The sequence below is a fragment of the Coloeus monedula genome (genome assembly GCF_965178545.1).
Source record: "Coloeus monedula genome assembly, chromosome: 22".
Classification (NCBI taxonomy): Eukaryota; Metazoa; Chordata; class Aves; order Passeriformes; family Corvidae; genus Coloeus; species Coloeus monedula.
Genome location: NC_138802.1, coordinates 1,606,714 through 1,619,063, shown reverse-complemented (window position 1 = coordinate 1,619,063; position 12,350 = coordinate 1,606,714). Strand labels below are relative to the sequence as shown.

The following is a 12,350-nucleotide window of genomic DNA, read 5'->3' as shown; positions in this document are numbered from 1 at the left end:
ATAAATCCAATTTTAAGGTGTAAAAACCCAGCCCAGCCTCGTGACCCCGCTTTCAACCGGGCAGGAAGCAGCAGAAAAAGGGATTTTTATTTCTTCTCCCTCTGTTTTGGGGGCAGTGAGGCCCCAGATGAGCTGAAATCTGGGCTCCTTGGGTGTTAATTCTGTTCCCTTCATCCCAGGCTTAAAAAGGAAACACAGAACGACCTCCAGAGACACCAAAAACAAAAAGAGCTCAAAACTGAAAAAAAGAAAGCTGAAATCTCTTTATTTTGGCACCATTGAAAAAGATACAAATCCATTGAACATCAGGGTGTTAAAGCCGAGCTTTAAAGCGCTTCAGTGGTATTTTTGAGGGAGATGGAACCCAAACCATCCCATTTTATAGGGAATTTGCCAGTGCAAAGAAAGGAGAAACCCATAAACCCAAAACTAAACCCCCAAAACTCCACCATAAAACCCAAAATTAAACCACAAAACCAAACCCTAACCCCAAACCCAAACCCCCAAAACTCCACCATAAACCCTAAACCACAAAACCAACCTTAACCCCAAACCCAAAACTAAACCCCCAAAACTCAACCACAAAACCCAAAATTAAACCACAAAACCAAACCTTAACCCCAAACCCAAAACTAAACCCCCAAAACGCCACCATAAAATCCAAATCTTAACCCCAAACCCAAAACTCAATCCCCAAAACCAAAACCAAGCGCACAAAACTCCACCATAAAACCCAAAATAAAACCACAAAACCAAACCTTAACCCCAAACCCAAAACTAAACCCCCAAAACTCAACCACAAACCCAAAATTAAACCCACAAAACCAAACCTTAACCCCAAACCCAAACCTAAACCCCCAAAACGCCACCATAAAACCCAAAATTAAACCACAAAACCAAACCTTAACCCCAAACCCAAAACTCAACCCCCAAACGCACAAAACTCAACCACAAAACCCGAAATTAAACCACAAACCCCAACTTTAACCACAAAACCCCAAATCTTAACCCCAAACCCAAAACTCAACCCCCCAAACCAAAACCAAACGCACAAAACTCAACCACAAAACCCAAAATTAAACCCACAAACCCCAAATCTTAACCCCAAACCCACAACATTCAACCCCCAAACCTAAACCCCCAAACCCCAACCACAAACCCAAACCTAAACCCCCAAAACCCAACCACAAAACCAAACTTAAACCCCCAAAAACCCAACCACAAAACCAAAGCTATACCCACAAAACTCAATCCTCAAAGCCAAAACCAAAGCCCCAAAATTCAACCACAAAACCTGAATTTAAACCCCCAAAACCGAACCCCAACCCCACAAAACCCAACCAGGAGTTCCCAGCGCTGACAAAGCTGAACCACACACAAAAAATGAGTAAAAACCTCGGGATTCTGAAGTTTTCTGGGTAAAAATCTCGGGATTCTGAAGTTTTCTGGGCATTATCACTGAGAAAAAACTTGATTTTAATTCCACACAAAATTCGATTTTTAGACAACAATTAAATCAAATCCCACTCGAGGAGAAGACACAGAAAAATCCTTCAATAAATTAAATTTTAGGAATTAAGCAGGACAAGAATCCATGGACACACAGAAATTCCCTGCTCCAGAGCTGCACTTTCTTGGCATTATTTGCATAGTTACTCCTTTTTCCCCCCCTCAGGAATTAGGAAAATCCTCAGGAATTCCTGATTTTGGGATAAAACCTCCATGATTTCTACTTGGGGGGGAAAAAAAGAAAATCTCAGCAGCACAAAAAGAGACTGAAACAAAATCCAGGTTGGATTTTCCCAAATCCTCCAAGTAATTCCATATGGGAAGGGTTTCAACTGGAATTGCCCGATCAGAAGGAAAATAATTTTATTTATCATAATAGAGAGGCAAAATCTTAAATTCCAAGGGTTTTTTTGGCACAGGAGCCTCCATGATTTGGGGTTTATCCCTGTGGATGCCACAAAAATCGCGTTGTTTGTAAGGAGATAAAAGCAAATCCAACTGCCCCAAAATTCCCAAAAAATAGGATTATTCCATAGGATAAATTGATCTCTTCCTATCCCAACTTTTCCTCTTGGAAGGTTTTAACCCCAGGGAAAAGGGAATGTGGACTCTCCATGTGGGAGTCAGCTCCAGGACAGCTTTGTCCTCATTTTCCCAAAAAAACCCAGGAGAACCAACTGTTCCCATCCCTGTCCCTGCCAGGGGCTGCTGAGGGAGAGCTTCCAAAGGATTTATTTTGGGAGCAGCACAGGGAGGTGGGAATGCTCAGGCTGCAGAGCTGGAATTCCAGGTGGTGACAGTGACATTTCCATGGATTTAGGATGGATCCCAGAGCCACCCCTGCCTGCTGGAGGGAGACGTGGCCAGGAGAAAAAAAAAAAAAAAAGTCATTTTCCAGCTATTTTTAACTTCCAGAGAGAGAAATTGCTCAGGCAGGAACAAGATCCAGGCTGGGGGAGGTTGAGGCTGGTGTTTGGAATTAGGGAATGCCTGCGGAGCTCAGTCCTGCCCTGCAAATTCCAGGGATTGACCATAAAAAATCCCATGATTGCAGTGGCAGGAGTTGTCCTGATCCCTCCAGCTCATCCCAAACATCCCCGACTGCTCTAAACCCAGGAATTCTGCTTTTCCTTCCCCGGGGAATGAAGCCAGCAGGGCCAATCCTTGCAGATTTATCCTTTATCCAAGGACTGAGCTGGAAAAACTCCCCCAAAGATTCCCAGATCTGGGATGGGGCCTGGATTGAGCACCAAGGACAGCGAGACAACGATCCCAGGGGATCCGGGCTCTGAGGAGGCTCCGGGCTTTGCTTCCAAAGGATTCTGCATCCTAATTATTGTTGTAATTAATTAGTCATCATTAATCACTGTCATCATTAATCACTGTCATCATTAATCACTGTCATCATTAATCACTGTCACACTGTCCTACAGTGGCACTTAACGAGAGCATCCCTTTGCCAATTCCCCATCCCGGAGTGGATCCGCACCCCAATCCCAGGATTTTGAGGCCTGCAGCGCTGTCACCTCCAGTTTTGGGGTCACACCACAGGGACAGCACCAAGATTCCTTAAGGATTTTCCTCATAGCAGGGAAAAATCCCCCAAATTCCTCAAGGATTCTCCTCACAGATTCCTTAAGGATCCTCCTCACAGCAGAGAAAGTCCCCCAAATTCCTTAAGGATTCTCCTCACAGCAGGGAAAATGCACCAAGATTCCTTAAGGATTCTCCCCAAACAGGGCAAGTCCCCCAAATTCCTCAAGGATTCTCCTCACAAATTCCTCAAGGATTCTCCCCAAACAGGGGAAAATCCCCCGAATTCCTCAAGGATTCTCCCCAAACAGGGCAAGTCCCCCAAATTCCTCAAGGATTCTCCTCACAAATTCCTCAAGGATTCTCCCCAAACAGGGGAAAGTCCCCCGAATTCCTCAAGGATTCTCCCCAAACAGGGCAAGTCCCCCAAATTCCTCAAGGATTCTCCTCACAGATTCCTCAAGGATTCTCCCCAAACAGGGCAAGTCCCCCAAATTCCTCAAGGATTCTCCCCACAGCCTCTGGAGGAGAGGGAAGAACCCCCGGAGCAGGGACAGGGCCCTGCAAAGTCCCCAAATGTCACCGAGCTGGTGCCACCTTCTCGCTTGGGATGATTTGGCACAAACCCTTCGGCTTCCTGTGGGATCAGCAGCTTCCAGAGTTTTCCATGGAGTCAGGAAAAGGGCTGGGACACTCCCGGGAGGGGCTCAGACGTTGCTGACCCTGCTGTCGGCCGGGGCCAGGCCGGAGGGGCCCAGGGAGCGCTCGCGGCGGACGTAGCGCGGCTTCCGCACTGCAAGGCACAAAAGCGGCATCAAAACTGCTGGAAAATGGGATTCCAGCCGGAATTCCAGCAGGGAAAAGGAGGTGGAATGTGGCAGTTGCTGCCCAGGGAGGTTTGGAGTGCCCACAAGCATGGGGTGGGTCAAGGGTGTGGCACTCGGGGCAAGGTGGAAATGGGGAATTGTTGGATTTGGATCCTGGAGATCTTTTCCAACCTCAAGGATCTCGGGATTCCTTGGTTGAGAATTCCCAACCCCATCCAGCAATTCCTGAGGGACCGAAGCCACAACCAACCCCAAAAGCGAACACAAACCCAGAACACTCAACCACAAAGCCCAAAATGAAACCCACAAAACCAAACCTTCACCAGATTCCATCGGATTTCCGTCCCCTCCACACATTCCACAGCTTTATCCCAAGAATTATTTGGATTTTCTGTTTATTTTTAGCATTTCCACGTGGAGTTTTCCTTGTTTTTTAGGCAACGGGTGGAAACAGCATATTTCAGGGAAAAATTCCTCACCTGAAGAAGCTGGAGGAGAGATCATGGATGCCTGTGGAACAGGAGAAGGATAATGGGAAAAAAAGAACTTTTTAACCGTTTTTCCTTAAAAAATCCAGGAATTTTTTTGAGGATTCCAACAATTTTCACTCTGTACAGAGCTCTTGGAAAAACAACTCAATGCAATCCATTATTTTTCAGTTTTTGTCCCAGTTTGGATACAAGGAACCCCAAAATATCTTTGATATTTATTTCAGTCTCATTTATCAATTAAGGAGTTGCTTAATAAAGTTGCAATTTAGTTAATTAAAATCGAAATTATTAACAAAGTTGAAATTATTGTTTATTTAATGTTTTATCTTGTTCCCATAAAAAAAGAATTCACTCACCGTTTCACTGGGCTGGAGAACAGATGCTAAAAGAGAAAAAAAAGGGATTAATTTAGATTATTTTTATTAATTTAGAAGGCTGGAATGGCTAATTTTACAAAAATACATCCATGAATGGAATCATTTGATTGTTAAAAAATGAGTTTTGTCCTAAAATCCAACCAAAATATTCAAAAATCCCATTTATAGAATTTATTTGGTGTAGGACTCTCAAGACTGGAGAATTTATCAGCACAAAATGGGGATTTATGAGCTCAAAATGGGAATTTTCCCCACAAAATGGGGATTTATGAGCTCAAAATGGGAGTTTTCCCCACAAAATGGGGATTTATGAGCTCAAAACGGGAATTTTCTCCACAAAATGGGGATTTATGAGCTCAAAATGGGAATTTCCTCCACAAAATGGGGATTTATGAGCTCAAAATGGGAATTTCCTCCACAAAATGGGAATTTATGAGCTCAAAATGGGGAATTCAGGCCTCAAAGAGCCACTTTTGGGGCCTTGGATACAAAACAGTCCCACAGAAACTGGGAATGGGAGGATCCCTGAAATTCCTATGAACAGATCCAGCATTTTTAGCCAAAACCTGGGAATTTTTCTGCTCCATCCACCCCTTAATTCGGATTTTTTGGCGACTTTTTCCAGGTGTGGCAGTAAAACGTGAAGGAACTGAACCAAAAATCAGCTTTATTTCAACAGAAGGAGCTCTAACACAGCAAAATCCGGGCTGGAGGTTGCCATGGGAATTAAAATCAATCCCAAATCAACCCCAAACCCATGGAAAACACAGGGAAAAATGTGGGAGACATCCCCTTCCATGTGTTTTGTTCAGCACCTCCCAGGAATTGCAAATGTGGACACACAGAAATCCCAGGAATTGCTGTTTCAAGGCTTGGTGCCCTGGGGGGGAGCAAAATTCCCGGTGTTTTTCCCTACTTTTTCTGGAATTGCTTTGCCAGGAAGGTCAGTGCATGGATTTCCAGGAGAATTTGTGGATTGTCCATCCCTGGAAGTGTCCAAGGCCAGCTTGGAGAAATGTGGGATCATGGAAGGTGTCCCTGACACCTCTCAGCCCAAACCATGATTCCATGAGTTTATCCATGATTTTATCCATGATTTTATTCCATGGTTTTATTCCATGGTTTTTATTCCATGCAGGAATAGCAGAGATAAAGACCAACAAAATCAAAAATCCCCACAAAATCCAGCCCTGCTTTACATTTTCTTGGGATAATCAGGAAAATCCAGCAGCTCCATGGAATTCAAACCCAACCGTGAGGAGATTTCAACACAAAATTCAACTTTCAATCAATTAACGCAGCAAAGTTCATTAAGGACTGGATAATTAAAGGGGTTTTTTACCTTTGTTTCTTCTGTAGAAAATATTTGGGAGTTTGTTGGCTCGTTTGAGGTAGAAGAAAGAAGCCACGGAGAGGATCAGGAATAAACTGATGAAAAATGTCCCCAAAATGAGGGAAGCTGCGACTTCTGGGCCCCCTGAGAGAAAAGAATCATAAAAAAGAGAGAAAAAAGTCTGATTTTCACCCAAAACCCCTCCTAATAAAAGGGTTGAATAAAAATACAGAGCAAATCCCTCATTTTTAGGTGGTGTTGGATAATCCCATGTGCCTAAAACTGAGTTTATGGGCAGGATAAAAATGGGAAAGGGAGCAGCAGCTCACAGGGGCTCCTCATTAATTCACTTTTTAAAAATTTTAACAAATTGAATCACTTTTTAAACTCATTTTAACAAATTAAATCACTTTTTTAACTCATTAAATCACTTTTAAAACTCATTTTAACAGATTAAATCACTTTTTTAACTCATTAAATCACTTTTTAAACTCATTTTAACAGATTAAATCACTTTAACTCATTAAATCACTTTTTTAACTCATTAAATCACTTTTTCAACTCATTTTAACAAATTAAATCACTTTTAACTCACTAAATCACTTTTTCAACTTATTAAATCACTTTTTCAACTCATTTTAACAAATTAAATCACTTTTAACTCACTAAATCACGTTTTTAACTCATTAAATCACTTTTTAAACTCATTTTAACAAATTAAATCACTTTTAACTCATTAAATCACTTTTTCAACTCATTTTAACAAATTAAATCATTTTTAACTCATTAAATCACGTTTTTAACTCATTAAATCACTTTTTCAACTCATTTTAACAAATTAAATCACTTTTTTAACTCATCAAACCCCTTCTTTTAAACTCCCAATCCCTTTTTCCACCAACCCCAAATCCCTGGAGCAGAGGGAATAATCCCTCAATCTGCCCAAAATTCCATTTACTCACCGAAGTTCTGGATGAAAGGAGTGACAGTGCTCACGTTCATTTGGGAATTCAGCCCTCTGCTCCCAGCTGTAAAGAAAAGGATGGAATTTCCACTAAAATCCATTTCCATCACCAATTTGGACATTTGGCTCTTCCTGCAAACGATCCCACTGCACTTCCTGCCCACCAAATTCCCAAATTTCCACAGTTTTTGCAGCTCCAAGTCCCACGAGGACTTTGGGAAAGTTTTTTAAACGACGTGGGATAAAAATCTCCATTTTTGGAGGTATTTTTGAGGAGTTTTTGCTGCAGGAATCGATGTCAATGAATGAATACAAATGACTGAACTGAATTAAGATTAATTGAGTTCCAATCAGTTGAAATTAATGGCATTTCAATGAATTTCAATGAATTCCAAACTCACCATTTCTGCACTCGCTGAGGTTGTGCCCAGAGGGGCCGGGCAGGGTTTCATTCCTGCATTTAATGCAGCTGCTGCTCCCATCCTCATTCCACCTCCTGTAGCATCCTGCCCCAAAAAAACCACGGAAAAAGGGATAAAACCAACAATTCACAGCAAGAATTCCCAATTTTCTGCTCATTCCCAGCTTTCAAAGGGAAAACCCAGCAGAAATTCCCTTTTTTGGGAGGGTTACAAAGAGCTCCTGCTTCCTCTTCTCCCACACAAAAGAGGTTTTATTCCCAATGTTTATCCCAGGAAAAAGAAAACTTTCGATGAGGCCAAAAGGAGAAGGAATTCCAAGGCACTAAGATTAATTAATTTATTTATTTTCACTCCCCAGCTGCTGGATTTTGGTGCTAAAGTCCAGAAAATCTGGGAATTTTTGATCCCTGGAAGTGTCCAGAGCCAGGCTGGGCAGGGCTTGGTCTGTAAATGAGCTTGAAGGTCTTTTCCAACCCAAATCATCCCAAAATTCCATGGTTTTATTCCAAATAATTCCATACCTGGGCTGCACTGGTGGGTGACGGGGCAGGAGCTGTTGGAATCCAACACATCCACACAACATTCTGGCTCTGAGACCTACGGAGAGGAATTCCCAGTGCAATTCCCACTTTTCCATCGAGGAAAATGCTCCAAGAAAGAAAAAAATCTCCACAGAAATTGAGGAATAATTCACTTCAAACCTGCAGGATTTTTTTCTTTTTTGCTGTTTTTTTTTTTAAATTTTATTTTTTGTTTTATAAATGCATTTTCTTTTTCTTTTAGAAAGAAAAATAAATGTAGAACATTTGTTATAAAAGCCTAAATTATTTACAAATTCTCCAAGGAAAATCAACCAGAACTTCCAAAATTGAAAATTTTCTGGGTAAATCCCCTTAAAAAATCCTTAAATCAGGCTTAAAATAAAAAGAGTAATTTTGGATGAATATAATGAGACCTGATCTGGATTCAGCCATAGGAAAACTGAAATAGAACTGAGAAAAACCAGCAAATTTTATTCAGTTTATCAGCAACACCACCAAGTGTGAGAGGGAGAAATCAAAGACATCAGGAGCAGCAGCTGGGGCTGTTCAAACTGAAATTAGCAGGAAGCAATTAGTAAATTTTACTGGATTACAGCAAAAAACCAGGAAAAAGCAAAAAATATTTAGAGATAAAAAATTAAAATCAGGCTTTTTTTGAGGTTTTAGTGGTGGGATTCTTTTAAACCAGAATTTTGTACTTTGTATTTCTGATTTTTTTTTGGTCCCTTGAAGTTTTAGAGCAGCTCAGGCATTAAAAAGTGAAATTTTGGGGTTGGTTTGAGGTTAAATCGATCAATATCTTTAAAAAAAGGATTCTTTTTGGATTCTTTTTGGATTCTTGAGGTGCTTTTCCCACATGGTTTTGCATCCCTGTTAGCCCACACAGGCAGGGAGAATTCCCTGCTTTCAGAAGGAATCAGAGGAAAACGGGAAAGTTTCAGGGAATGCTGAGTTTGGAGCAGGAATTCCTGAATTCTGAAGGCTTTTAGGAAGTGCAGGAGGAGAGGAAAATAACCTGGATTGGAGAAATCATGGAGCACCCACCGAGTTTTCCGTGGATTTGCCGGCAACTTCTGCCACGAGCCTCGTTAGGAGAAGCACAAAGGGCACCTCCATTCCCAGGAAAAACACGGGTCTGGATAAAAATCAGGAAGAAATTCAAATTATTGATTAATAACACAAGAATTCTGCTTCCACAGGGCACCTCCATTCCCAGCAAAGACACGGGTCAGGATAAAAATCAGGAAAAAATTCAAATTATTGATTAATGGCACCTAAATTCTGCTTCCCTTTGTTAAGGAAGTTTTGCCAACGCATCCTTTTTCTCGGGAATGAACCATTCCTTGGATCTGAGTGGAATTAAGCACTGAGGGAAGGGCTTACCTTGGTTCAGGATCCCAGCTGGAGACATCCAGGATTTTCCCTGCTGCCTCTGTGGTTGCTAAGGAACGAGGAGAGCTCCGAACTGGGCCATGCAGGGACAATCCCAGCAGCTGGAAAATCAACGGGATTGTAGGAAAGGAGTCACCACGAGGGGCTGGCATGGATGGGGAGCACGTGGAAAAGGGAATTCTGCAATTAATTCACCCCTTGGGATGGAGATTGAATGGATTTGTCTGGTTTTTAAGGGAACTTTTCCATTTGGAATGGAATTTCCTGGCCTGTCTGTCACAAATCCTGGTTTTTCTTCCTTTAAATTGACAGAGAATTCCACACAATTCTGTGGTTTTTACATGAAACTGGAAGAAAATGAAAAGGAAAGGGGAGAAAAAAAAAGGGGGGAGAAAAAAAAAGGGGGGAGAAAAAAAAAGGGGGGAGAAAAAAAAAGGGGGGAGAAAAAAAAAGGGGGGAGAAAAAAAAAGGGGGGAGAAAAAAAAAGGGGGGAGAAAAAAAAAGGGGGGAGAAAAAAAAAGGGGGGAGAAAAAAAAAGGGGGGAGGAAAAAAAAGGGGGGAGGAAAAAAAAGGGGGGAGGAAAAAAAAGGGGGGAGGAAAAAAAAGGGGGGAGGAAAAAAAAGGGGGGAGGAAAAAAAAGGGGGGAGGAAAAAAAAGGGGGGAGGAAAAAAAAGGGGGGAGGAAAAAAAAGGGGGGAGGAAAAAAAAGGGGGGAGAAATCCTGGTTTTTCTTCCTTTAAATTGACAGAGAATTCCACACAATTCTGTGGTTTTTACACGAAATTGGAAGAAAATGAAAAGGGAAGGGGGGAGAAAAAAAGGGGGCAGAAAAAAAGGGGCAGAAAAAAAGGGGGAAAAGGGAAAAAGCCAAGGAAAAGGCACCACCTCCCACTTGATCTGCAGCTGCTGAGCCACTCCCTGTGTCAACAAAATAAACCTGCCTGTCCTCCAGGAAATAATGCTGCAAGGCATTCCAGCTCGGAATGACTCCTCCAAAACCCAGCATTTAGGAAAAAAAAAATGTATTTTTTATATCATAAATAAAACATGGGGACTGAAAAAATCCTTTTTTCTAAGGGGGAAGTGCCTGAAAAAAGCCTTTAACTGGAGAACTCCTTTAGTGCCTCGTTTCACACCCCAAAAATTGGTTCCTATAAAAATCCACCGGAGGAGTTTTTAGAATCCTGCCAAAGAAGTGTCCTGAGCCCTTGGCAAGTGGTTTTTCTGAAGGAAAAAAAAAATCATGCAGCAGCTCCTATAATTAATTTCCTGATTTTTTTTTTTTTTTTTTAAATTAAATCATTTCCACCCCGCCCCCAGCTTCAAAATCAGATTATTCAGCTCAGTGGGGGGAAATTAGGATGATCTCCTGCTCTCCCTGAAAGCTCCAAGCTCCTGAAAATCCTACTCCAATCTCACAATTCCAACTGATTTTTTCCAGTGGGAATCGGGGCAGAGCAGGGAAAGCTGGCACTGCCACCATCCCTTCCAACTGAAGCCCAATAATGTTAATTATGATCTCAATTTAAAGCAGGATGTGCTCAGGGATGGGTGCATTTTAACCACACACAGAGTTTGCTTTGTTCTCCATCCGTTTTCCATCATTTATCTTCAGGAATGAGATGAAAAATGAAAGAGTTCCTCTGGGGGAAAACAATTGGGAGCGGGTAAAAATGTTTTATAAATATTTTTTAAAAACTTCTCATTGATTTGGAGGCTCTGAGGAGATTTTTGTCAATACCTGATTATTAAAATAGCTGGGAAGAGCAAGAAAACACAGATGAGGCAGGAGTATTTATTAGAAAAGATATTAAAATTAAATTATTGTTTAAACAATAGATTGCTCTTACCTAGAAAAATAACGCTGAGGAACAAGCCATAATAATATTTGTGGGAAAAAAATCACTTTTAAATGCCAGCTCCTCCTCCTGGTGAAGACAAACAGCTCAATCAGCTCAACATTGGTTGGATTTCCATCCCTAAAATAAATCAGGACACAATCAAGAGCTGCATTGATGATTTTTGGCCCTGCAGCTGTCCCAGCTACTGGATCAAAGCAGCAGCCAATAATTTTTATTTCCATTAGACAGAGACAATATTTAAACATTTTATTGATCTGAAGCTGTTGGGGTTTTTATTGACCCGGTTTTAAAGCAAAGCTGAGCTCAAAAAGCTGCTGTAAAGCTTCTGAACACAGAAAATATTTGTTATTTTTTACTTAATTTACATTTTACTCCAAGCCCCACAATTATTTCTTCACAGCCCGGTGGATTCTCTATCAGGCAGTAATAATTAGCAGCTTATTTACATACTATACAAATTAAATCTCTGTGGATGAGGCAGAAATTCAAGCCAGGGATGGGACACTAAAGATTGGATTTTTTAGGGTCATGCCCATAAAAAAAAAAAATCAGACAGATTCAAATATCTGTATTTTTTAAATGCAATAATGTGGGAAAAGATATCAAGTATTCCTCAAATCACACCTCAGGAAGGCTGGGAAGAGCTTGTGAACTCTAACAGGGAATAAATCCAGCATGGAACTTCCAGGACAGCAAATTCCAGCAGGGATTTCAGCTTTTAATGGGTCTCACTCCTCAAAACCACAGAAGGAACAACTCCTTTTAGTGTTTTCTGGTCAAACACAACATTCTGCTGCCATCCTGGATGAGGTTTTACCTCATAATTTGAAATTTAAAGAGGAAAAAAAAGCCCTAAAACCTTCAAGAGATTCAGGAGCCACCAACGCTAAAGAGAGGAGGGGAAGGTTTGGCTTTGAAATGAGGTGTGAGGTGGGGTTTGGATGGGAAACTGGGAAGGAATTCTTCCCTGTGAGGGGCTGGGATGGAATTCCCAGAGAAGCTGGGGCTACCCCATCCCTGGGAGTGTCCCAGGCCAGCTTGGAGCACCCTGGGATGGCAGAAGGTGGATCTGGATGAGTTTCAATTCCCTCCAACCCAT

General features: G+C 41.6%; 1 protein-coding gene across 1 annotated transcript; it reads right to left on the bottom strand.

Annotated features, from left to right (window-relative positions):
• Window positions 1-2,136: 2,136 nt before the first annotated feature.
• On the bottom strand, window positions 2,137-11,337 carry LOC309581337 (uncharacterized protein C1orf159). Its single transcript, XM_082295895.1, has 10 exons — window positions 11,240-11,337; window positions 9,382-9,491; window positions 9,043-9,133; window positions 7,978-8,053; window positions 7,436-7,540; window positions 7,033-7,098; window positions 6,080-6,214; window positions 4,717-4,742; window positions 4,349-4,379; window positions 2,137-3,835 (listed from the first exon to the last, which is right to left on the bottom strand). The coding sequence occupies exons 3-10, from the start codon at window positions 9,112-9,114 to the stop codon at window positions 3,750-3,752; spliced, it is 597 nt and encodes a 198-aa protein (XP_082152021.1). The 5' UTR covers window positions 9,115-9,133; window positions 9,382-9,491; window positions 11,240-11,337; the 3' UTR covers window positions 2,137-3,749.
• Window positions 11,338-12,350: the final 1,013 nt, after the last annotated feature.

Bases quoted from the DNA above. Each gene is read 5' to 3' on its own strand.
- LOC309581337 (XM_082295895.1), bottom strand. From the start codon at position 9,114: ATGGAGGTGCCCTTTGTGCTTCTCCTAACGAGGCTCGTGGCAGAAGTT. The intron at 8,054-9,042 runs GTGGGTGCTCCA...TCCTCTCCGTAG, and splicing joins GCAAATCCACGGAAAACTCG to GTCTCAGAGCCAGAATGTTG. The intron at 7,541-7,977 runs GTATGGAATTAT...TTTTTGGGGCAG, and splicing joins CACCCACCAGTGCAGCCCAG to GATGCTACAGGAGGTGGAAT.